Source organism: Camelus bactrianus, chromosome 4 (genome assembly GCF_048773025.1).
Source record: "Camelus bactrianus isolate YW-2024 breed Bactrian camel chromosome 4, ASM4877302v1, whole genome shotgun sequence".
Lineage (NCBI taxonomy): Eukaryota > Metazoa > Chordata > Mammalia > Artiodactyla > Camelidae > Camelus > Camelus bactrianus.
Genome location: NC_133542.1, coordinates 20,705,079 through 20,731,583, shown reverse-complemented (window position 1 = coordinate 20,731,583; position 26,505 = coordinate 20,705,079). Strand labels below are relative to the sequence as shown.

The 26,505-nt window shown below is 36.1% G+C and overlaps 1 protein-coding gene across 1 annotated transcript in view; it reads left to right on the top strand.

Annotated features, from left to right (window-relative positions):
- The window catches only part of CNTLN (centlein), a 247,919-nt gene extending 236,961 nt beyond the window's left edge, over nt 1-10,958 (top strand). The window contains exon 26 of the mRNA XM_010946034.3: nt 6,709-10,958. Within this exon, the coding sequence (XP_010944336.1) occupies nt 6,709-6,810 (102 nt within the window). The 3' untranslated portion in view covers nt 6,811-10,958. The remainder of the gene's footprint in view (nt 1-6,708) is intronic.
- The last annotated feature ends 15,547 nt before the right edge of the window (nt 10,959-26,505 follow it).

The following is a 26,505-nucleotide window of genomic DNA, read 5'->3' as shown; positions in this document are numbered from 1 at the left end:
TGACAGGATCATGGAGATGGATAATAGGATGGGAGAACCTCCCAAAATCAGTTTTTCTGTATTTTAGGAAGTGGGAGGGGGAAAAAATAGGAAAAGGAGTCTGGTGCTAAACTATAAAAGCTTTTGAGTAGGAAAGGGATGTAGTCAGAGTAGTGCTTTAGAAAGATACGTGAGATTAGCTTGTAGAATGGTTTGGAGGGAGAAGAGACTGGGAGCAAGAAGGTAGTTTAGGGAAAGGGCAGTGGATGGTGCGTAGGCTCTAGCCATACAAATAGGAAGAATGAGATGTGACCCACTTTATAGTGACTGAATCCATAGCAGTACTGAGACAAGATGAAGGAGTCAGAAAGCAGAAACCAAAGACAAGTAAGTTTACTACCTTGTATAATGAGAAAGATGATGTTACCTTTAAGAGTTTTAGGGATCTAAAGAGGTAGCTCAGATCTGGTAGAGAGAAGATGACAATGATTGAAGCCTTAAAAAATTTAGTAGGTACATTTCAAAAACAATATTCAGGGACTCACAGTTTTTCATTAATTCATCCCAACCTTCTGTCTGGCTTTTCTCATTGAAATTTAACCATTTAAGAACACATTTCAAACTCTTACAACTCAACACCAACAACAAAAAGAAACTGATTAGATTGACACAACATTGTAAAATGATTATAAATCAATAAAAACTGTTAAAAAATAGAAACTGATTAGAATAGCCATTTCTATAAGAAGATACACAAATAGCCATTTTCCCGTAGTCACAAGAAAATACACTCAACATCATTAGCCATTAGGGGAGTGCAAACCAAAAACCAAAATGAGATACTACTTCACATCCAGTAGGATGACTATAATTAAAAAGACAGACAATGTCAAGTGTTAGTGAGGATATGGAGAAATTAGAACCCTCATACATTGTTGGTAAGAATGTAAAATGGTGCCAACTCTGTGGAATATAGTCTGGCAGTTCCTCAAAAAGTTAAAAATAGAGATTATATCATCCAGCAGTTCCACCCCTATGTATACACCCAGGATAAGTGAAAACAAATGTCCATATAAAAATTTCTACATGAATGTTTGTAGCATTTCAATAATAGTTCAGTAATAACTCAAAAGTGGAAGGAACCCAAAGGCACATTAACTGATGGATGGATTAAAAATGTGGTATATGCATACATGGAATATTATTCAGCCATAAAATATTCCTCACCATTAGCAGAGATGGTGTTAAATGCATTCGAATTTGAATTTCTGTCTACTGGCCATACTATTAATAAATGAGACAGATTTTTTTTAATACTTAATATATTTTTTTTTAAGTTGGCACAGGAGATGTCCCTCTATCATGCTCTAATTGATACTACTTTCTCATATATCCAAACAAGAAGGAGTCAGTTATTTATACTCTGCACTCTAAGAGACATTGCTTATTGTTCTATCCATTCTGACCCTCAGAATTAAAATTATAATAAAGGTCATTTAGTTTTGTTGCCAGGGCTTAATAATACCTGAAACAGTCCTTTGTACTTGTGAGTTTGTAAAGGTGTAGTGCAGATAAAATCAAACCCAAGCTATGGAATCCATTTTAAAAACATGTATTGAGTGTCTGCTGCATGTAACGTAATGTTTTAGGCTTGTAGGTACAGCAGTGAACTGGGAGAGAAATCCCTGTCTTCATGGAGCTTCCATTTCTGGTGATGGAGGACAGTAAACAAATAGTTAAAATATATAAACTAAAATTTGCTAAATGACTAACTTGAACAGAATTATGGGTATGTATATTAAAATATATATACTTGTATAAAACAAATAACGCAGTTATAACCACAATACAGTTCTATACTAGTATTTGTATAAAAACTTTTAGCCAGGAATGGCTAGAAAATGTGTCTTGATTTTGTTTTGTTGTTGTCATAGTCTTTGTTATTTGTTAATCCTTTTCTGGATATCATTCAATTCATTTTAGTCCTCTTTGTATGGATCATTTTCTTAAATTGAGACCATATCAAAAATTCCATCTTTCTGTCTTCAGTTGTTGATAATTGAAAGTACAGATTTTGATCAGTGATTTTTCTTTAGTTTTAAATATCCCTGTTACTATTAGTTGCTTCAGATCTTGCAAAAGCTGAAATTTAAAAGGGCTCTTTCCCTAGTGCCCTCTCAGCAAAATATGCTTCCCTTCTATAGAATGCCTTGCAATATGGCAGTGAGAAGGTTTTATAAACCTCCCTGGCTTCTGTAAATAGAGTAACTTTCGGCCTGAAGGTTAAATGAAAGTTTCTCTTTACAACTCTGAAGATATTTGACTCTGTTGCTTTCAGTGTTGCACTTACAACACACTTAAAACATGCACATACAGGCATCTCCCACACTCACTCTCTCCACACACAGAAACCCACACTCTCAGACACCCACACAGACTCACTCTTCACATGTAGCTGAAGTAGCAAGAGTTGAAAATTCTCTATTCAGAGCCTTGTTCAGATTTTTTCGTAATTTAACAATTTCAAGCCTACTTTCATGACACTAGGAAAAGACATATGTCATTAAAGTTAAAAGGTAAATTTTATGTTATGTATATTTTACCACTATAAAGAAAATTGGGGACAAATGAAAAGGAAAACAAATCATAGTCTTTACCAAAGCTTCAGGATAGCAAATACAGACTTTATATTCAGCAGAACTCCAAGATAGGTAGATAGATAGATAGAGAGATAGATAGATAGACAGATAATGTGCCAGAAATATAAACATGTAGGAAACTTAGCTCAAAATTCAATGCCAAATTTGAATTATAAATAAATTGTTCCTCTGATAGCATGCTTGGTTATTTTAGCAAATTCGATCTTTTAATTACAAGATAATAGAGTGAATGTATAAATATTTATTTATTTATACCAAATTTTGCACCTTTGATTTTATAATAATCAAACTACATTGGTCATTCTTACTAAACTTTCAAAATCTCGCTGGATCATATCCTTTGTAAAAGCAGGGATAATATGTAAAGGTTAACATCTTTACTTTCAATATGACTCAGCCAGATTAAAGTCCATTTTTATCTTAAAAGCAGTATCTTTTTGGTAGCAGTTTTCAAACCAGAAACAAGAATGAAAATGGTTAAAATGTTAATCTTGTCCTTTAGATTTATTTATTTCATTTTTTTCAACACAAAAAACTTCAATTTTATATTATCCAGTTAGTGATGATGCTGTAAATCATCTGTATATTTCACAGCTATGGACTTGAGGCTTCGTTATCCTTCCAAGGTAGCTCTCCAACATCTGCAAACATCATTCATATCTTACCTTTATACAGAAACACCTCTAAACAAAGCCATAATTTATAAGTGTGAGTGATAAATTTGAGATTGTATCAGTGGCATATTGCTTCCTAAAGGCAAACAGCTGTAGACATTTACACGTAAGAGAAGCCTAAATTCCATGTGAATTCAGGGGAAGTCTCTCCAGGAAGAGAAATCACCTTTTCCAACGGGGACAGCAGAAGAACCAGAAGACCCACATTAAGACTATAGCATAGACCAAGCAAAACTCACAGTTGTTCCAATGTCCTAATTAAATTTCCATACCAGGAAATCTCATACAGTATCAGCTCTTCCCATGTCCCTTTTTCTCCTTGTGCTGAAGAGTTGAAGTTTTTATAATTCTGTAGTGGCATTGCTAAGAGTACCACTTCTTTTTTATGCAAGAAAAATAAAGAAATTATGCAGAAAGTCCAGCAGAGCTTCTGGAGTTTTGGACTTTGTAGGCCCTGGCACATGCCATCTGAGATGAAACCCAAGGCAGTATGATTTTGGGGTGTGTTGTTTCAAATATATTTGATGAGGCAAGTGAGAAAATAACTTTGCTGTTGGCTAGTAAGTTTACTACTTCAATCCAAATCCAAAATCCTGTCAGTAAAAGAATGGTTGTCCTTTCTTTCTGTATCTGAGGGAGTTTTTGGGGTATCTCAGCTCCCTCTGGAATGCATATAGAGAGAAGTGAATAGGCTCTAAGCCGCCTGTATGAAATGAACTTCCGTTTAATCTAGACTCCAAAGTCTTTTTGTCTAATATTACATAAAGACAGATACTAATATTTTTCTGACCTATTTGTAGAGAAAAATAGAAGAATCTACAAGGTCAGATGGGTGTGTGCACAAATTGTGCTTCTTGAATAAAGAATTGATTGCTTTTTGAAATCCATAATGTGTTAGCCTCTATACAAAGCTTAAAAGAAGCTTACAATCCAATTGAAAAGGATTGACAAACAGTTGTGTTTAACTGTGGGGCTTTTTGTTTTATTGGGAGCCAGAGGAAGAGAATAAAAGAGGTTGTCAGCAATAAGTTAGTAAATGGACCTCTTGTTCCACCTTGGAGGCTTCCTAGAAGAGAGATTCTTTGAGATAGATTTTTTTTTTTTAGAGAGAAGCAAAAAGTCCAAGTACATGACATGCTGAAAATTGTTCAGATCACAAGATAATAAGAGTTGGTTTAGATTTTAACTTGAAAATGAAATGTGTAAATAAGATGATTAATGTCAGTACATTGTGGCCTGGTAAAAGTGCTGTGACATTATTACAAAGGAAATCATACAGCCATTATGTTTCCCAAAGTATGTTCCATGGACCACTAGTTCCACATGATAAATAGACTGAGAAAATCATGGACAAATGAATTTAAAATCAGGGTATTACATTGCCCTCTTGGAGAAACATGGTGCTTCTCTAAAAGATCTGAAATAAAATGACATTTTAAAGTCTGGTTTGTTTCCCAAAGTTATTTGATAAGAGAATCATTTTTTACTTAGAACTTCTTTAGGAAATGATCTTTAAGCACTCATTTTTCTTTTGTTTCTACCAGGAAGAGATAGGAGGTTATTCTCATCTTGTTTGTTTCCTTTTTTGATTTGAATGCATATGGTATTGAGTACCAGAGTCGAAAGAAAGTTACCTGGTAATTTTGCCTTTGTGTGTGTGTGTGTGTGTGTGTGTGCATATATATTTCTGTAACATCTTATATTAATGCCCTGAGAATTTAAATTATCTCATTTGTAAGACTGGTGGTTTCACCAAATATAACTCTTCTGCATCCGAGAAGGGCAATTTTGTCAAAATAAGAATTTGCTCTATATATTATCTTCCAGAAGGGAATCTAACATATTCCTTTTCTTTGATTCTAAGATGCATTTTCCCCCATTTTCACATTTTTGAAATTGAAATGCATGTGCAGTATGTGTATATTTAATGTGGTAGGTTTTTTTTCCCCAGAAAAAGCTGTTCTTGAGTCAGTGTGTCTATCTTCTATTCACCTGTATGTTAGGAACTGAAGAAATGTCATATTTTGGTATCTTATTCTTTCTTTAGTGGTAAGTTTCATGTAAGGCAAATGTGTGAAGCTCTTAACATAGACTAGGCTATAGGTATATTCTATCCTGACATAGACTCAGAGTATCTTAAGAAGAAGGCAGTTTATTGTAAAGAAAAGAAGGAAGTTAACCTAGAAAACTGTTTAGAATCAGAGGCAATTCCATGGACCTGCTTTAGTCTCTATTTTTAATTCATGGCCTATATAATCTATTTTATGCCTGTCTGGCCTGTTGTTTCATTGCTGCTGGCCAGTCTTTTCTCTTTTTCCCAGTTTGAATTTAGAAAAGAACCATTTTGCTGGATTTAGCTAATTGTAATCACCTTAGCTGAGCACAGCAGAGCGACTCGCACAGCAGGCATCAGGCTGGCTTTGGTCAGATACTGACCAGTGATGCTGCCGGTGGTTTCCTAGCACAGAAAAGGGCCTGATGCTACATCCCTGGAGGGAAGAGGCTGGGCTTGATAAGGATTCTCATTAATACATTCAAGGACACAAAAGTACTCTTTCCTGGTTAATCAAAAGGACAGCTCCAAGAAATGACTTAATGAACTTCTTGCTTTTTATCAACCTCTGTGTGAGACTAGATAGCTGGGAAGGAGGATGAAAGGAAGTTGGTGAGGCTAAGGGAGTCACGGGGGAACGTTTCAGGTTTTCTTTTACTTACAACCCATAAGTGTGTTGTGTGAGTTGGAATTCTACAGGCCACCCAGTGAAGCACAGGGAACAATGAAACTACCAGAAAAGTTATATAAATTATGAAATTTTAAAATGTGCTCTACATTTCATAAACTCAGCACTTTGCAACATGTGTATTACACTTTGATATGCCAAACAAACTTTTCTGTAACAACTTAATCAATGGGTATATTTTTGCCATTTTTTTCTCTGAAATTTTACCCTACAGTTCTTGAAATGTTCAGTTCTAATGCAGACAAGTGTATTGATAGTTCTCTCTCATTCGTTTATGAGTGATGAACATACAGTATGACTTCTGTGGGCCCTAGAGATGACTGTAACCTGCTATTGATCAGCTGATTGAAGATAAATGGCTTAGCTGCTTGTATTGCAGATTACAACATTAACATGGTCAGTAAACCATGAATTGTTCAATAAGGCGTTTATCTTTTTTCATTTTACTTCTGCTCTTTTATCATTTTTATTATAAAAGACAAAATTACCCACACTAACCAGCAAGATCAGTTGAAAAAGAGACCCAGTAGGGTAGCAGTATGGGTGCAGATTTGCAGATAGTTGAATTCTAATGGTTTAATGATATTTAGTATGTTTTTAAACTGAAGAAAATATACAATTTTGATCATCCTTTTTTCTGTGTTTCTTTTGCAGCTTCCTTTTGCCACATATTTACTAGAAGCAATACTGGAGAAAATAAATGAAAAAAAGAGACTAGTTGAAAGATATTTTGCAATTATGAAAGATACTAGATGATATGATTGAGACCTTTTTTTTTCAAATGTGAAAACTTTTTATGTGGTGTGATTGGAAAACATGCATTGCAATCCTGATACAGTATCTGCTCCAACTATCAATAGTTCAGTTCAATATCAAAATAAGAAGTCTCTGAAACAAATTAATTGCTGAACAAGTGAAACTAATTAAGTGCATAGCCATTTAAAAGGAAATAGTGTAGCATTTGATTGTTGAATACAAATATTGCCACAAATCAATGCAACTTTAAAATGATTTTCCTTCCAGTATATTAGAAGAAATTAGAACAAGCTTGGCACACACAAATTAGTCTGAACATAAAAAGAAAAAAGTATAAACTGAGCACTTAGTGTTTTAAGTTTTATTAAGAAACTACTTTTTACATTAAATCGCTATAAATGGCCTTAAATCAGCCAGTGAACAATAAATTTGTACCCTAGGCAAATAAAAAAGGAAGCTTTATAACTTAAGGATGAGCATTTAATGAAGTAAATGATGTGGTCCAATTGTCTCTGTTCTCAGTCTACTGGATTACATAGGAGATACTGTATTTTCTTAGAACAGTTTGGCAAAAGTAAAAACATCTTCTCCTTTGCTCTCTCTTTTTTTTTTAAATTCACAATTCCTTGTGTGGTCATACAAATTAGCAAGGGACCACAAATCCGTGTATTAATTAGGTTGGTCCTAGCAGTCCACTGATTAGATTAAAGTTGAATTCTTAACAGTGATATCATCCTTATTTAGATTCCCAAAACTTCCCTTTCCCGTCTTTGCTATGTTCCTAACGCTCCTGACTTTTTGGTTCCTCCAGTTCACCCAACTTGTGCCTGCCTCCAGCTTTAAGCCTTGCTACTCTCTTTCTGGAATAGTCTGGACTCAGCTTTTCTCTTGTCTGCCTCCTGCTCTTCATTCAGGTTTGCCTTATTTACTTCCTCAGAGACACATTCCCTGGCCATCTTGCTTTTTAATTTCCTTTTTAGCACAGAAGTATATATTTCACCTGTCCACTTTTTTATTTTCTTGTTCTTCTCCCTAACCCCGCCTGCTTTAGAATATAGGTCCATGAGGATAAGATGGGGTTGGCAAATTCTGGCCCACAGGCCACGTCTGGGCTGCCACCTGTTTTTTTGTGGCCTACAGTAAGCTAAGAATGGTTTTTACATTATCAAATGGTTAAAAAATTCAAAAGAAGAATAATATTTTTGTAACATGTGAAAGTTATGAAATTCAAACTTTAGTATCCATTAATAAAGTTTTATTGGAACACAGAAATGCTCATTCATTTACATATTGTTTATAGCTGCTCTCACGCTACAGTAATGTGGGTGAGTAGTTGCAGCAGAGACCATATGTAGTGCTGTCACCGCTTTGCATGGCTGCTAGGCACACTGCAAAATCACAGTGACATAGTTACAACTTGACAGTATTTCAAGTGCCACAATTACAACCATACTGAAAAAATGTTTTAAAGCAGTGCATATCCATCATGTAGAAACAAGAAAAATGGCTATCGGATGTCACACTTTTAAGGCATAGTGAAGTGTGGGTTATTTTGCTATTGAACTCAATGGCAAAGCATTATGTTTATTATGTAATGACATAGCTATGCTAAATGAATTCATTACATACATTATCAGACTAAGTACTCATCACAATATTCCCAACTCACAGTAAAGCAACAATAAGAAAAAAATTACAAAATTTAATATCTAATCCCACAGCAGAATTTTGTTACAAAAATTAAAATGAGATAGCGTAGTGTTACCCTGATACCAAAACTAAACAAAGGCAGCACAAAGAAATAGACTGTGGCTAAATAGACTGTAGGCTAAAAAATGGCCCTTCAAGATGTCCACCTCTTAATCCCTAAAACCTGTGAATTTTTACCTTTTATAGCAAAAGGGACTTTGCAAATCTGAGTAAATTAAGAATCTTGACTGGGGAGATTATCCTGGATTATTTTTGGACCTAATGCCTTCTAAGAAGGAGACAAGAGGAGACAGACAGAGACCAATGTTACTGCAGAAGCAGAGATGCAGAAGTTTAGAGGCTCTACTTTATTAGCTGTATGTATGGAGGAAGAGTGCCATGACCCAAAGAATATAGACAGCTCCTGGAGAATGCAGAAAGCAAAGAAATGGTCTGTCCTTTAGAGCCTCCAGAAAGAACCAACTTCATTGACACCTTGACTTTAGCTTAGTGAAACCAATTTTGCATACCCAGAACTGGAAGAGATTAAATCTAATGCTGTTTTAAGCTACTAAGTTTGTGGTAATTTGTGACTACAGCAATAGAAAACTTATTCAATTTGCTTATGTTCTGTTTGGAATTTTTATATCTATGTTCTCAAGTGATACTGGCCAGAAGATACAAGATCTAGGCAGGTTCAGTTTTCAGAAATCAATCAATGTACACCACCATTTTAACAGGCTAAAGAAGAAATATCATATGATCATAAAACTTTTAAAAAAGCATTTGAAAAATTCAACATCCATACATGAAAAAAAAAAAACAGCTCAGAAAACTGGGAATGTTCTCAAATTGATTGGAACATCTACAAGAACCTACATCTAAGCCTACGTTAAACTTAATGATGGAAGATTGAACACTTTCCCTTAAGATCAGGAACAAGACAAGGACGTCCACTCTCATCACTCTAATTCAACGTAATATTGAAAATTCTAGCCACCACAGTAAGGCAAGAAAAGAAAATAAAAAGCTTACAGATTGGAAAGAAAAAGTAAAGCTATCTCTAAAAAAATAAACCAACCCTCCCAGAATTAATGTGACTTCAGCAAGGCAGCAAGGTCTGAAAATACAAGAGCAACATGTAAAAATAAACTGTATATCTATGCACTAGTAAACTAGTAAAAAAAAATGTGGAAACCAAAATTTAAAAGACAATAAAATTGACAACTGCTCAAAAGAAAAAGGAGAGGAATACTTAGGTATAAATCGAATAAAGTTTGCATAAGAATTCTGTACTGAAAACTACAAGCGCTGGCGAGAGAACTTGAGATTAAATAAATGTGGAGAAATACTGGAGCAAGGATTGGGATACTCTGCATAGCAAAGACATCAATTGTCTGCAACTTTATATACAGGTTTACCACAATTCCTATGAACGTCACAGCAAACTATTTTGAAGATAGAGACAAGATTCTTCTAAAATTTGTGTGGAAAGACAAAATGTTTTAAATGGGAGAAATTACTCTACCCAATTTCAAGATGTATTTAATAGCTGCACTTATCAAGAGTGTGTGGTATTGGCAGAGGGACAGACACACAGATCAGTGGAACAGAATAGAGAGCCAAAAGATACACCCTTGCAAATATGCCTAACTGATTTTAAACAAAGGTTCAAAAACAATTCAGGGGAGTCAGGATAGTCTCTCAACAAATGATACTGAAAGAGTTGGAAATCCCTACATAAAAAAAGAAACTAAACTTGACACTTCAAACACAAATTATCTCAAAATGAATCATACATTTAAATGTAAAATATAAAAGATAAGAGAAAATCTTCAGAATCCAAGACTTGGTGAAGACTTTCTACATATAACACCAAAAGCATAATGCATGCACAAAGGAGAAACTGGCAAATTTGACTTCATCAAAATTAAAAAAACTCTTGCTCTGGGAATAGACAAGTTAGTTAGACAAGATAGAATAGACAAGATAGTTTTTTTTTTTTTATGTCAAATTGACTGGTTCACAGTGCCAGTTGTGTGGTCAAACATTCTGGATTTTTCTATAAGTGTGGGTTTTTTTATGAAATTAACATTTAAATCAATGGAATTTGCATAAAGCACATTGCCCTCCATAATGGAGATGGGCCTCATCCAATCAGTTGAAAGCCTAAGTAGAACAAAAGACTGACTTTCTCCAAGCAAAGGAGAATTCTGCCAGCAGACAGCATTTGGATTTGAATTGCAACATTGGCTCTCCCTGGTTCCAGCCTGCCAGCCACCTTGCAGATTTTAGACTTGTCATTCTCCATAATTGCATGAACCAATTCCTTAAAGCAGATTATGTGTATATAATAATATGTGTATAACACATATATCCTATTGGTTTTGTTTCTCTGGATAACCCTGGGTAATATACCAGGTTTTGGCTATTTCACATAAAGTTACTACAAACATTTATGCACGGGTGTGTGTTTTGTTTTGTTTTTGTGTGTGTGTGTATATATATATATATTTTAATTGAGGTATAGTCAGTTTACAATCTTTTGTTAATTTCTGATGTACAGCATAATGCTTCAGTCATACATGAACATATGTATATTCATTTTCATATGCTTTTCACTGCAAGTTACTATAAGATACTGAATGTAGTTCCCTGTGCTATACATATGAACTTGTTTATCTATTTTACATATATTAGTTAGTATCTGCAAATCTCAAACTCCCAATTTATCCCTTCCCACCCCCTTCCCCCTGGTAACCATAAGGTTGTTTTCTATATCTGTGAGTCTGTTTCTGTTTTGTAGATAAGTTTGTCCTTTTTTTTTTTAAGATTCCACATATAAGTGATATCATATGATATTTTTCTTTCTTTCTGGCTTACTTCACTTAGAATGACAATCTCCAGGTCCATCCATACTGCTGCAAATGGCTTTATTTTAATTATGTTTTATGCCTGAGTAGTATTCCATTGTATAAATATACCACAACTTCTTTATCCAGTCCTCTGTTGATTGACATTTAGGTTGTTTCCATATCTTGGCTGTTGTAAGTAGTGCTGCTGTGAACATTGGGGTGCATGTATCTTTTTAAATTAAGCTTCCCTCTGGATATATGCCCAGGAGTGGGATTGCTGGATCATATGGTAAGTCAAGTCTAGTTTTAATCTTTTGAGGAATCTCCATACTGTTTTCCATAATGGCTGCACCAACCTACATTCTCACCAACAGTGTAGGAGGGTTCTCTTTTCTCCACAGCCTCTCCCGCATTTATCATTTGTGGACTTTTGAATGATGGCCATTCTGACTGGTGTGAGGTGATACCTTACATGCATGGGTTTTTGTATGAACAAAATTTTTATTTTTATAGAATAAATACCCGCAAGTGTGATTGTTGGGTAGTGTGGTAAGTGTGTTTAACCTGGTAAGAAACTGCAAAATGTGTTCTAGAGTGGCTATACCATTTCACAGACTCACTGACAAAGTCAGAGAGATCATGTTGGTCTGCATCCTCTTGAGGACTTGATATTGTTAGTATTTTTTAATTTTCGCCATTGTAATAGGCATATAGTGGTGATTTTTTTTTAATTCTGTTCTCTCCCTGATCATATTTAAATTATCATTTTTTTGTTTTTTCTATCTCCAAAATCTGCATTTGTGGTCTTTTCAGAAAACATTGGCTGGTGGGAACAGGGTAATTGGGGCTAGATAGGTAACAATTCTTTTCCAGACCATTTATCTGAAAAAGGAATTCCAAGTAATCACCTTGGATTTTACAAGGAATTTCTAAAACGCAGATCTACTTATCTATTGCTTCAGAACAAATTACCCTAAAACTTAGTGGCCTAAAGCAACAATATTTATTGGGGCCAGTTTTTGTGTGTCAGGAGCCTGAGCACAACTGAACTGGGTTCTCTTGACCCTGAGACTCTGAGAAGGCTGCAGGCACATCAAAGCTTGATCAGAAGGATCAGAAGCTCACTTGGTATTTGTCACGAATCAGTTCTTTGCAGGACGTTGGACTGAGGTTTCTGCTAGCTATTGGCTAGAGGCTGCCCTTAGTTCTTTGCCACGTGGGTCTCCTCAGTATGGCAACCTGCTTCATCTCTCTCTCTCTCTTTCACACACACACACACTCGCAGGGAATTACCAAGAATATGAGTAATGGGAGAACATTAGGAACCATTTCAGGAGCTGCCTACCACAGCAGGTGTTTAGGTTTGACAATCTGGATGAAGCAGAGGATGCTGGAGAATTTACTTTTGGAGCTTCTTTCAAGGTAAGCATAGATTTTACTTAGAATGATTATTTATTTGTGGTGGTTTGGGGAAGGAAGATGGATGGAGCTTACGGGTTGTAAAATTACAAATACCTCTTGGCACCAACACCATAAGATATAAACAAAAGGAACCCTCTCCACCAAGAGTAGGGTCTATCATTTAAAAATGTTTAACAGAAGGAGTCAAGGAGGTAGTTAATTCTCACCTTTATGCTTGAGAGCAAGAGGCTGGGACACCATAATTAGTCTTCCACAGCAAAGAAGATAAAACCAATATCAGAAATTGACAAATTTGGAAGACCAGGTGAGTCCATTCTATGGTCCTTTCTCAGATTTGAACTGTAGAGACATTGTTGGCAAGTGGAAGGAGATTAAGAAAATGTTAGAAATGTAAGACCAAAGTAGAACAAAGCTTGGGCTCTTCAAATCTGTACCATGCAAAGGGCTTTGGGAGGCCTCCTAACAAATTAAACTGGGAGTTAAGGAATTGTTTTCAAAAAATATGTGTGTACAATATATTCATATTGCCAAAAGGAAACACCAAAATCTTGTAAGATTTATTATCTCTGGAGAGGACTAGGAGGTCTGTGCTAGGAGACAGACTTGCTTGTATATTCTTTTACACTGTTTCAGTGTGTTCCCATGGACGTGTATTTCTCATTAAATTTAAAAATAGTCTCTAAAAACTCTTTTAAACTATCCCTGAAGCAAAGATAAAGAAAATGGAAAATTATTTATAAAGTAATGAACATGAGAACACCTTTTATCAAAAAAAGTATGGATGATAGCTAAATCTGTATTCAAAAGAAAATGGATAATTCATAAAGTTATTTTTTTAAATGGACTGAAAATACACTAAACATGCTACTTAACAAATAATAAACAAAAACAAAATAAACCTAAAGAGTGTAAGAAGAAAGAATTCACAAAATTAATTAAAAAGAAAAACAACTAAAAAGAGATAAAGGCAAAACTGATACTTTAATTAATTAACCCTGGGAAACCTAATTAAAGGTAAAAGAAAAATGAAAACGTGCAACATTAGGAACTGGAAAAGATAGGTATTTTTAAAATTGTAAAAGAATATGTAAACTATTTGTTAATCTTAAGGAAATGTATGATTTTCCAGCAAATGTAGATAACCCAGATTCACTTAAGTGATAGAAGTCAAATAAGCCATTACACGTAAGAGAAATTATAAACACAGTTGAAGATCTGCCTTTCAGAAAGGCACCAGGACCGCAGATTTTATCATTGACATCTATCTAGCTTCAAAGAGCAGGTGGTTCCTGTTATTTCAACTATTCACAGAAAAAGATGAGACCCCGTAGGTCATATTTATGAAGGAAGGCAGGCTAAATAATAAAGCCAGATAAACATAACTAAAAAGAGAACTAGAGGCCAATATTATTTATAAGTAAAAATATAAATATTCTAAGCAAAAATAGAAATTCTGATTATTCAAATCACAGTATTAATGGCCATATAGATTTTATTCCAAATATAATGATTAAGAAATAATATAATTTGTTACACCAACGGAAGAAAGGAGAAAAATATTTGATATGGTACATGATAAGATTTAACAGCTTTTATATAGTAATAGTACTGACAAGTGAAAAGAAAATAGGAACTGAGAAAGGCTAATAGACCTAAAAATATTGAATCACAAGTGGAAATGAAAAATAATCTTTACCTCTCAAAGTGGAAAAAATAAATTCAGTGCTGGTAAGAGTATATAGAAGTGAGCCCTTTCATATATTGCTGGTAATAATGTGAATTGTTAACTTTTTGTAATGTAATTTAATGCATCTGCTAAAAATTGGCCACAAATGGCCCTATTGGGAATCTTCCCTATAGAGTAAAAGAACAAATAAAATAGGAGTAAGCAGAAACAAATACGTTGTAGAGACAAAATCATCAGTGGACAAATGGTTGTCTGTCAATGGACAAATTGTTGAACAAATTGTGGAACATCCCTATCCATGGTTAACTATTAAATAGAATGCAAAAATCTACATACATTTAATCAGGTGGATTGACCATTTGTATATATTATATAGGATATAATTCACCTAAAATAAAATTATACAATTCAGTGGTTTTTAGTGTATTCAGAAGTCTGTGCAACTATCACCATTATCCATTTCCAGAATATTTTTGTCACCCCCAAAAAAACCCCTGTACCCACTGGCAGTCAAAAATGCTAGAAAACTAAACTAAACTAACAACTGCCCGAAGTTGGTATATAAACACTCCAGCTCCCTTGCCCCTTCAGTGGCAAACTCTAAAGCACACATTTATACCATTTTCTGGAGTTCCCCTACAGGACTGAGATCTAGTTATTCACAGTGATACGTCATATATAATAGTGCACGCTTCATTGGTTGTCTTCCCTTTTCTACTGTTTCCTGGTATTTTCTCCTTAGTAAGCTCATTGCATTAAAATCTTAGTCTTGAAGTCTGTTTCTGTAAGAACCCAACTAAGAGACAGTATCAGAAATGGTCTTAGGAAGTAGGTTTTCAGGAGGGGGTTCTTAAATTGTTTCCTTCACTGTCCAGATGACAGCAAAGACCCCATTGTTGCTGGTAATTGGGGATGATCCCATTTGCTGTAGTATCACAGTTACTAAGACTCTTACCTGTGGTCAGTTGGGAGAGGATCTGAGTGGGAAAGGATGTCCCTGTGTAAGATGTCTACTATTTGAAAGATATAGGGACAGCAATAATTATAAAGACTCTGAAATTGTGTGGCTACTATTAAGTGCTATTGACACACTGAAGGAAGAAAACTCCAGCCTCTGGTCAGTCAATTATCAACTTGAGGCATAGTGTAAAAACCAGAAAACTTGTTTGTCAGTGTTTAAAGAGGTTTCATCTCCTGCAACCACAAGGCACATTGGGACTGAAAATTAGGTCCAGGATCTGTTTGTCTGTTTGTAACAATAGTAAATTTACAAAAAAAAAAAAAAAAAAAGCTGTGTGTGTGAATGCACAGCTCTAGCATATCTAATTATGTTTACTCTAATGTCCCCAGCAGTTCTCCTATTCATAGTCATGGTCCTTAAGAAGAAGGAATGAGATGTTGAGGACAAAGTTGGGGACATATATCAGAGTAAATGCAGTTGAAGTTTTAAAAATTTATTTTTATTGAGATATAATTGACATAACTGTGTAAGTTTAAGGTATACAACGTGTTGATTAATTACGTTTCTTTACTGCAATGCGATTTCCAACATAGCGTTAGCTAGCAGCTCTATCACATCACATAATTATCATTCCTTTTTGTGGGTGAGAATTATTAAGATCTGATCTCTTGGCAACTTTGAAGTTTATAATACAGTATTGTGTCTATAATCACTACACTGTGCCTTAGATCTCCAGGACTTATTTATCTACTAGATCCAAGTTTGTACCCTTAAACAACATCTTCCCAATTCCACCAGACATGCCCCCCAGTCTCTGAGAACCACCATGCTACTCTCTGTTTTTATGAGTTCAACTTTTTTAAGTATCATCCAGTATTTGTCTTTCTCTGTCTGACTTATCTCACTTAGCATAATGCCCTCAAGTTCTATCCATGTTGTCACAAATGGAAAGATTCCCTTTTTCTCATGGCTGAATAATATTCCTCTGTGTGTGTGTGTGTGTGTGTGTGTGTGTGTGTGTGTGTATTCTTTATCCATTGATTCGCTGATGGGCATTTGGGTTGTTTCCATATCTTGGCTATTGTGTATAATGCTGCTATAAACATGGGAGTGCATATATCTCTTTGAGATCCTGTTTTCATTTCCTTTGGATACAAACCTGGAAGTAGGATTGCTGGATCACATGGTAGTTCTTTTTTTTTTAATTTTTGAAGAATCACCAAACTGTTTTCCATACTGGATGAACCAATTTCCATTTCTTGTACTGACAACGTACAAGGATTCCCCTTATCTCTGCATCCTTACCAACACCTGCCCTCTCTTGTCTTTTTCATGATAGCCATTCTAACAGGTGTGGGGTGATAGCTCATGGTCATTTTGATTTGCATTTTCCTGATGATTAGTGATATTGAGCATCTTTTTATGTATCTCTTGGCCATTTGTATGTCTTATTTGGAAAAATGGCTATTCCAGTCCTCTGCCCATTTTTTAATCAGATTGTTCTTTTTGTTATTTTGTTGTATGAGTTCTTTATATATTTTAGATATTAATTTGTCATTATTTGCAGATGATGTGATCTTACATATACATAGAAAATTCTAAAGACTCAATGAAAAACTGTTGGAACTAATTAATGGATTCAGTAAAGTTGTAGGATATAAAATAAACACAAATATCAGTTGCATTTCTATACACTAACAATGAAACATCTGAAAAAGAAAACAGTCCTAGTCACAAGAGCATCAAAAACAATAAATACTTCGGAATAAATTTAAAATAGGAAATGAAAACTCTAACCCTCACCCTAACCCATCAATCCATCAGCAAATTCTATTGACTACCCTAAGAATATGTCTAGAATCCAAGTCATTTTATCACCACTTCCCGATTTTCATTCTAGTTCAAATTATCAGCCTGAACTACTGCAGTCGCTTTAACTGGTCTTCGCTTCAGCTGTTGCTTTAATACAGCATATTCACCACCTAGCATTCATTTAAATCAGGAGATCATGCTGTTCCTCTGCTCAAAATTCCTCACTTTCTTCTCATCTTATTCAAAATAACAGCCAAACTATTTCCTAGGGCTGTTCTTTCAAGGGCTGCATGATCTGTCCCTCAATTACCTCTCAGACTTCGTCTCCTTCCTCTATTTTTCGCTCCCTACACTCTGCCACAGTGTCCTCATCAAACACACCCCGCCCATGGTGTGTTTCTTCCCCAAGAAGGCTGCACTTTATGGTCCTGCAAGCTCAGGACCTTTATACTTGCAGTGCTTGGTCTGGAACTCTCTTTCCTCCGTAATCACATGATTTTTTTCCCTCTCTTCATTCAAAGCCTCTATTCAACTTCATCTCCAGAAAGAGGCTCCCCCTGACTACATACCCACAATAGCATACTCCTCTGTCACTATCATCTTACTTTGCCATGTCTTTCTTCTTAGTGTTACAGTGTATGTATCCATCATCCATTTCTACTATAGATTGGAAGCCCTAGGAAATTGCTAGAAACTGGTCTAGATTGTTTGTTTGTCTTATTGTCATGGCTGTAACCCTAGTGCCTAGAACAGTACCTGGCACAGAGTAGGGACTAAATAAATATGCCCCAAGTAAATGAATCTGTCTCAATCACAGAGCCTGAAGTACAGTGGGCACTGCAGGAAATCTCACATACACAGGTATGAAATCGAAGGGTCTGGACTCTAGTTCTCTTGATTCCCCCAAAAGGATATGTTGAAATTCTAACCCCTAGTACCTGTGAATGTGACCTTATTTGGAAATAGGGCCTTTGTAGATGGAATCAAGTTAAGATGAGCTCATACTGGATTAGGGTGGGCTAAACTCCAGGGAATATTGTTTGTAGAAGGAGAGAGAGATTTGGAGACACACAGACACACACAGAGGGAAGACCGTGTGAAGACAGAGGCAGAGATTCAGAGTCCTACCGTCACAACCCAAGAGCTAGGACAGACTCCTGGGATGGTTTCTCCCTCAGAGACTTCAGAGAAAGCCTGGCTCTCCTAATAGCTTGATTTTAGACCTCTAACCTCTAAAGCTGTGAGAGAATAAATTTCTGTTACTTCAAGTCACCTATTTTGTGGTCAGCAGCACTAGGAAACTAATACAAAGAATGGGAAGAACTAAGCTTTGCAAGTTGAGTGGTCAATCAACTTACTTCATTAAATGCCAAATACGAATTTCTACTTCCTGTTTCTCAAATGCAGTATATTTTCTCCTAGACCAATGCTCCTCAATTTTATTTTCATTATTAACCCCCACTAAGGTCCTTTTCAAGAATTTTTTCCTGATCACCTCACAAATGAAATCTTAAAATTATAGTGTCCCTGTTGATATAATGTGGCCCTTTGGAAGGCTACAGACCATTCTGTCCCCCACCCCACAAAGACGCAGTGTTCGTCCCCTAGTGAGAATGCTGTCCCCAATGGTAATGCATACACTCTCTAGATTGTAATATAATATGATAATGGCAATAAATGAAAGTTTTCTGTAATCTGAAAAGGAACCTCAGTTATGGCTCATGCATGCATATTCCAGCTCTCCTTCTGGCCTATGATAGGATTTTAATTCTCCACCCACTCTGAAGTGATGCCATATGACTTGCTTTAGGCGCTGGAATGTGAATGCAAATGCATGGGTCACCTCCAAGTAGAGGCTTGAAGAATATGTGCCTGAGTCTCCACCCTTCTTTCTCCTGCTCTTGTGTAATCCTGGGACGCAGGGTCCACTGGAGTCTCCAGTAACCAGAATGCCTGAGTGGGAGTGATGGGCACCGCTTCCCTCACGGTGACAGTGTATGTGCGTGAGAAACAACCTGCTGGGAAAAGCCACTGGATGTGGGGGTAGTTTGTTACTATGGAAAATCCTGCCTCTTCCTGACAAAAATAGTACTGCATGGGGAAAAAGTCAGATGCAGAAAATTAACTCTTCTTCTCATTTTAATTTTAATTTGACCTAGTCCTCATAAGGAAAAACTAAGTTTTAAAACATAATTATAATGTAACTTTTCTGAGTTTGTTTTTTAGTATTTTACTTCTTACTGGTCTGATTACATACTAAATTTTAAAACATATATAAAACAGTGGTTCACTACTCTAGAATGCTAAATTACAAATTTAATTCAAACATAGATGGACATGTGGGTAAATGTGTGGGAGGTAGGGAGACACCCCCCATCCCCAGTACTCTCTGAAGGCTGAATGCTTTTCTCTACCGTCTTCGCAAGGTGTATGCCACTGGATCATGAACTTCATCACCAGTGAAAAACAAAATTAGATGTTTATTGGATTTGTGTGACCTTTTCCTCCAAGAAGCTGAGGGCACCGAACTTTTAGCACATCCATTCATTAAGTAATTTTAAAAAGCAGCAAGGATGAGAAGGTCAGACAATTACAAGAAGTCTGCTAGCCAATGTCAGTGGAGAGGTGGAAAGCACTGGGTGTCATAGAGTATCTCTTTCAGATATTAACAAACAGGACATACAGCTACAGTATAGCCAGGGCGAAGCAAAAGGCATGTCCGGGAATATGCTAAATTACCCCTGGGAATTGGAAAGTCCGGTCAGCCTTTTCAAAGAAGATAGGAGAGGAAGTAGTAAAAAAAAAAAAAAATGAGTTTTCAAGAGTGAAAAGTCTAAGAGTTTTATCAGTAAAGATGCCTAATACAGAATCCTCACTTGCATTCAAATATTTATTTTTCTTGTGTGAATTCAGCCGTTTTTAAGAATAGAACATTCCCCTTTCCATTTGCTCCTTTAATTACTATTGTTAATCTCCTTTCACTGGGAAAATTTGGCAGGACCTAGTGAATTTTTTCCTTGTCTGATCTTCCATAACATCTATTAGTATAGTTTTTAGTAATGGAAATGGGTTCATTCCAGAAAACAGAGCCACTGCAATCATTACAGGAGGAAAGGGATTTAATAAAGGAATCAGATACATGGGGGAGCCGATAAGGAGAGGCTCTGAATGCTACAGGGAGAGAATCAGGGAAATAGTCCATCAATGACATCAGCTTTAAGAACTGGAGTGGAAAAGGAAGCTGAAATTAGCAAAAAGCCCTAACTTTAAAGGTCATGGAAGTCCCCTCTCCTTAATGTTTTGGTGATTGAAGCCAGACAGTGGCAATATTTTGAGTGATCTATTGTGTAATAAAGAAATTAATTAAAGCTGCTCTCTCCTGGTTATAAAACATAATGCAGGTCAGAAGCATGAAAAAGTCCATCAACTGTTATTTGCTCTAGAATTAAAAACTGGATTGCAATACAAGTTTATAAAATGAATGCAAGAGTCTTCAAATTGTTTATCTGCTAATAACACAGCCAGAGAGGGTACAAGGTAGCTATCAACATGAAATTTTTAAAAAAGAAGAAAGACTGCAAGCTTTGGTTAAAGACTCTGCAGTTATCTGGGGATTTGAAGGTTCCTAGAAGATAGAAAAAAAGATCCCCTGTGGTTTAGAAAAGAGAGGGAGGAGGGAAGGAGGGATGGGACTTAAGGAATAGTAGGGAGAGCTATGGTGATCAGAGAGGAGGCTGCCAAGGTGCTTCTAAAACAATCTAAACTGTAAGCCAGATCAGCCCTGGGACCTGTTCCGTAATGGAGCCGAACAGGAATGTGATTTGGCTGGTTCTTGTGATGAGGACTAGCAAGAGACTTGCTCAATTGCATAATTCCTTTTTCCCCCTAATTCACTCTTGAGTATGTCTGTGTAGATAGCACTTGTTTAATTTAATAACCTAGCTTTTAGTCATTTTTTAATAGAGAAAGTCCTTGAACAAAAACCAATTGGCATTTTTGTGGCTTATTTCATATTAAGGAGCACCCTTTCCTCTTGGATGGCATGGATGGAACTCTACTATCACCAGGTGGCAACTCACAAATTTGCAGGTGATAAAAAGAGCAGGAAAAACTCTTCCTTTCAAGCATTAAATAGCCCTGTAATTGTGACTGTCTTTGACATTATAAGCCATATCTTGAAGGAAAAACTGTATTTCACATTGTAGACTGCTTAGACAAGTTCTGATTACTGACAGTTTTTTTTCCCAGAATTGCTCTAAAAAATTGCAAATGTTGATTCATTATAACACAGCTTTTGAAAGATCGTATTTTCCCCTTTAAAATGCCTATCCATATTGAGAACTCTTACTCTAACTCTATCCATATTCTCTTTATCATGTTAGGTCGTAGAATGTGACCTGTTAGCGGAAAGAGGAATTAGCAATTGTCTGTTTACAATGAGGCACCCCTCCACCCCTCAGTGTGTTGTCTACTCTACTCTGTTGTGATAGTCTCAATTCCAGACTCTTTTGACGTAGAAGTAGAGTATCTATCCCTCGGGTACTTCATAAGGATTTAAGGAGGTAATACGTGGAAGTGACTAGTACACTGCCTGCCACATGGTAGATGCCATTTAAATGGCATCTGGCATCTCTCCATTCATGCCGTTTAGGTGCTAGGAATACAGAGGGCTGCCATTTGTCAAGGGGTGGACTGGGCATTATGCTAACTGGTTTCATCCCGAAAACAGCCATGGAAGGAAAACGAGGCTCAGATACGAACTTGTGCAAGATCCCACAGCCAGTGTGTCGGGGAGCTGGATACCTAACCTCTGGACTTTGAAACCTTTTACCATTCTGACCGTGATTCTTCAGACTGAATCCTATTATACCTAGGGCAGCCTTGGAATCACTTTGGGAGCTAGACTCCAATGGAAGAAGAATTCTTGTGGTTTAACCAAATTCAGTTTTTGAAGCTGCAGCACTGCCAAGCCCTACAGCGTAAGACTGATTCAGAAAGGCAGCCTTGGTGGACACACAACTGACCGTGGGCACCCATTTCTCCTAATGGTGACTTTTGTATGCTACACATGAGAATAAACCAAGAAAAAGAAATGTTCAAAAATTACTTTTATTCTAAGACTTGCACAAACTCACATCCAGATTGCTGTTGTCTGTCTTGATTTTCCTTTCATCAGTGTGGTACCTACTGACAAAATCCTTTTGATTCCCATTCATTTCTCCAAGTCTTACTAAATTCTGGTCCCCTCTGCCAGGGTCTTACCTCTTTTTCAATGGGCACTTTCTTCTAAATTGCTGCTCCCTTTTTTGGTAGCTCAGTTTCTAAAATCATCAGGTAAAATGTACTAGTGCAACCCTAGATGTATAAGAGAGCTGGAAACCTTTAGAATGCAGATGGCTAGAATCTCTTAAGGAGGCCCCAACTTCATCACCCCAAGAACATCTTTATGACCAATCTAGGAAATCCAATATTTAGAGACTTCTTCATCTATAAAACTTTTTAACTTTATAACCATAAGGTTGTTCCTAGAGACACACATGTATTTCTTTAAGAGACTTCAAAAGTGAAAATCAATTTGCATATAATTCTACCTTGATTTTTCACAATGGGAAAATGAATTTGAAGATTATTTTACGGATTTCTTACTTTGTGTCTTGTTGTTTAGCAGTAGAGTGTGCTGTGTGAATTTATGGCCTTCTATACTTTTTTTTTTTTTGCATTTGCTCATTATCTCTGAGACTTCCACATCTTTTACACTTATATCTTAGAAACTAGAATATCTGGTGTCTTTTTTTTTTCTTTCTTAAGAGGGATCCCATGAAGAAGCTTGGGTCTATGACAGTTAGAGAATCAATTAAACCTTGCATTAAGGAGCACTCGTTAACTGAACATATTCCTCCGTTACAGGGTTGACCTCCTGTGGATCTGTAGAGACTTCTTTGATCAGAGAACATTCAGAACAGTTTTCCCTAAGTCCTTTGCTTTTCCTCTTGAAAAGATTCCTTTACTCTTATTTCAAGTGTATGAAATGTTTCCTAAAATGGGAAAGTTTCAAGAAGTAGTTATTTGTAAATTGACTTTCTGAGTATGACTCATACCAGTTAATTGTACCTTGACATCTGTATTAGTCAGCATTGTCCAGAGAAATAGAACCTGTAGGGTGTGTGTGAGTATGTATGTGTATGACTTATAGATAATCATTTACATAAAGATTCATGTGATTTATTGTAAGAGATAAGTAATTTATTATAAGCAACTAGCACACAAGATTATGGAGGCTGAGGTCACTAGATCTGCTGTCAGCAAGCTGGAGACCTGGGGGAGTTGATGGTGTAGTTTCAGTCCAAGTCTGAGAGCTTGGGAACTGGGACAGCTGGTGGTGTATGTATTTCCAGTGGAAAGCCCACAGGGCACAGATCCAAGAAGAGCTGATGTTTCAGTCCTAGTTTGAAGGCAGGAGACGGATGTTTCAGCTCAAGGCAGGCAGGCAGGAAGACTTCTCCTTACTCAGCCTTTTTGTTCTGTTCAGATCTTCCATTGATTGGATGAGCCCACCCACACTAAGGAAGAAAGTCTGCTTTACTCAGTTTTCAGATTCAAAGGTTAATCTCACCCAGAAACACCCTCATAGACACACCCAGAATAGTGTTTAAGCCAATGTTGGGCACCCTGTGGCCAAGTCAAGTTGGCAAGTGAAATTAGCCTTCACAATATTTCATTATTGATAACATTTCGTCAGAGTAAACTTTCATTCTCAGCTTCTATTAAGGCTCTTAAGAGCACAGCTATTTGCTATAAACTCAAAAACCCTGCTCTTGGTTGATTATGATTCAGTAGCTTTATCAAAACACACTTAGCCGTGTGCTATAGGCATCCTTTTTTTTTAGGTTTGGGTTCTACACATTTAAAAGAAAGACAAAAGCAGCCCTCGACATCTGGAAACTAACTTGATACTGTCTGCAAGGCCTTGCTGTTGCTAAGAGCTGGCCTTGGTATTTCCCTATTAAACATAAATAGTTTCACAGAATATCAAAATCAGACAAGACCAGTCAGTAACTATCATGGACCTACACCAAAACAAGACCATTCTCTAATTATGTTTAAACATAGAGAAAACCATGAACATTGTCTAAACCATGAATATGACCAAAATATCCTCCTTTCCTGGCTAACATGAGTGCTGCTTTCTTTACCAATTCTAGATTGAGCCTCACTCTAGTCCCATTTCCTGACAGCACTCAATCCAGAGTAAAGCCCACTTCTTTAAACTTTCCCCAAGCTCTGTAAGTTCTTTCTGACATATCTTACTGTTACCCCACAGTTCCCCACGTTTGCCTCAATGCAATGAGTCATAATCCAACTTCAACTATAGATGTGCTCCTGGTGGTCATTAACTGAACAACATTAACAAAAATGGAACTTTGCTGAGTTTCAGCTGAAGCCCTCCCTGCCTTGCAGCAGGACGCTCAGATCAGCAATTGTGTGCACATTTAACACCCCTCTTCCTGTTCTCTACCTGCCCTTGCGTAAGAGAAAAATTCACACTGAATTCAGCTCTGATATTTTATTAAAGCCTTCAGTGTTGGGCTTATTTTGTATTCCTAAGAATAAAATTCCTTGGGATGTTTTGTGGTTTGTGAATTTCTGATTGGAGTTTTATTGTTCCTTGATGCAATTATTTTCTCTTTGTAACACATGACTCTATGGCCTGTCTTCATGTCTTCTGTGTCTGTCTACTTGTCTTGGGTGTCTTGAGTGTTGTTAATTTATAAAAGGAAAAGCCTCTGAGTACAAGATAGATGTAGGTATGTTAACTCTCTCTTTGAGCCAACCCTGGGGGCTAAAGCCCGAGGTCTTGTGTTTTTTGGACAAACTTTGCCTCTAGTCACCAAATCAAAACCTTATAAGGATTTCTTCCTTGGTCTTTGTGTTCCTGAGCTCGACTTCATTTAATCTGCCCATTATCAAGAGGCTTTGCCCAGTGCCTGAGTAGTGATTTTTGGCCTTTGGCCGGGTTCCAGAGACACAGAGCTATAGAATCATTATCTTTATAGACCAGATCACTCAGTTCTCATGGAATTGTCTCAATCTACAACAGCACTTCTTCCAGGCTGACATCTGCCTTCTTCATTATGTTTTCTCACTGTAACACTCACTTGTACACTGATCTCATCCCTGGCAAAATTTCACCAGGAACAATTTGGAATTTCAGTGATCATTTTGGGAGCTTTTGACATGAACAAGGTTGTTCATCTGAGAGGTACCTTTGGGAAGAAAAACCAAAAGAATCTTCATTAGGAAATTGCCTTGCTCGTCTAAAAGAGATCATTTTATTTAACATAGTAGTCAGGAGTTATCCTCTTCTTGCTCCTGTACTTGAAGGATTAATCAATGATGGCTTTTTTTTTTTCCCAACTGCATGACAAGGGGCCAGGTTTTGGAAAAAAACAAAACAAAACAAAACAAAAAAACTCCTGTGTGTCCTTTTCTTTCTGTTTTTTTTTTCTCCTTTCTTGTAAAGTTTAAAGATCAACCAATCCAAAAAATTTTTTTTCAAAATTTTTCCAAAAAACCGATCAAAAAAGTCATTTTTCATATAGAGTATAGATAAACAGTAAACATTTTCTAAAAGAGAGAAAAAGTTAATCAATTGGGTTTCTTTTTATGAATACTGGAAAATGTCTTTACATAATAGCCTTTGTTTTTATAGCTTTGAGATAGTAAGAAAAGGTTTAATTTCAAAATAAAAGAGGAATTTTGGAACATGATCAGAGTTGTAAAACTTAGTTTATCAAAGAGAAATTATGTTAGCAAAATGTTTTGATTCTTTTCAAGACCAGGGTTAAATTTCTCGTAATTCAAAATTAAATTTCCTACAATGATTCTATGAGTTAAATGAACTAACATTGTTTCCAAGGCTTGTTTGAAATTAAAAATTTTATATATATATATATATATAATACACATATTATATATAATTCAATGAAACAGAATAATAATAATAAATATTTTTTGAAGATTTAATCTCATGAAAGTTTACAATGCTCCAAATCAAAAATATAATACTAGCTAAATTGTAATTTCCAGGTCCTTCACTAACATTAAGATCACAGAGAAATGATTAAGTTCATTAAATGTCTGAGCAGTTCCTAAATAAATTTTTTAAAATATACAAAACACTGGTTACTAAACATAATTTAACCCATATTTTTAAAAAAAGCAATAGAGTAACAAAATATAAAATTGTCTTTGAATAATTATGTATGTAT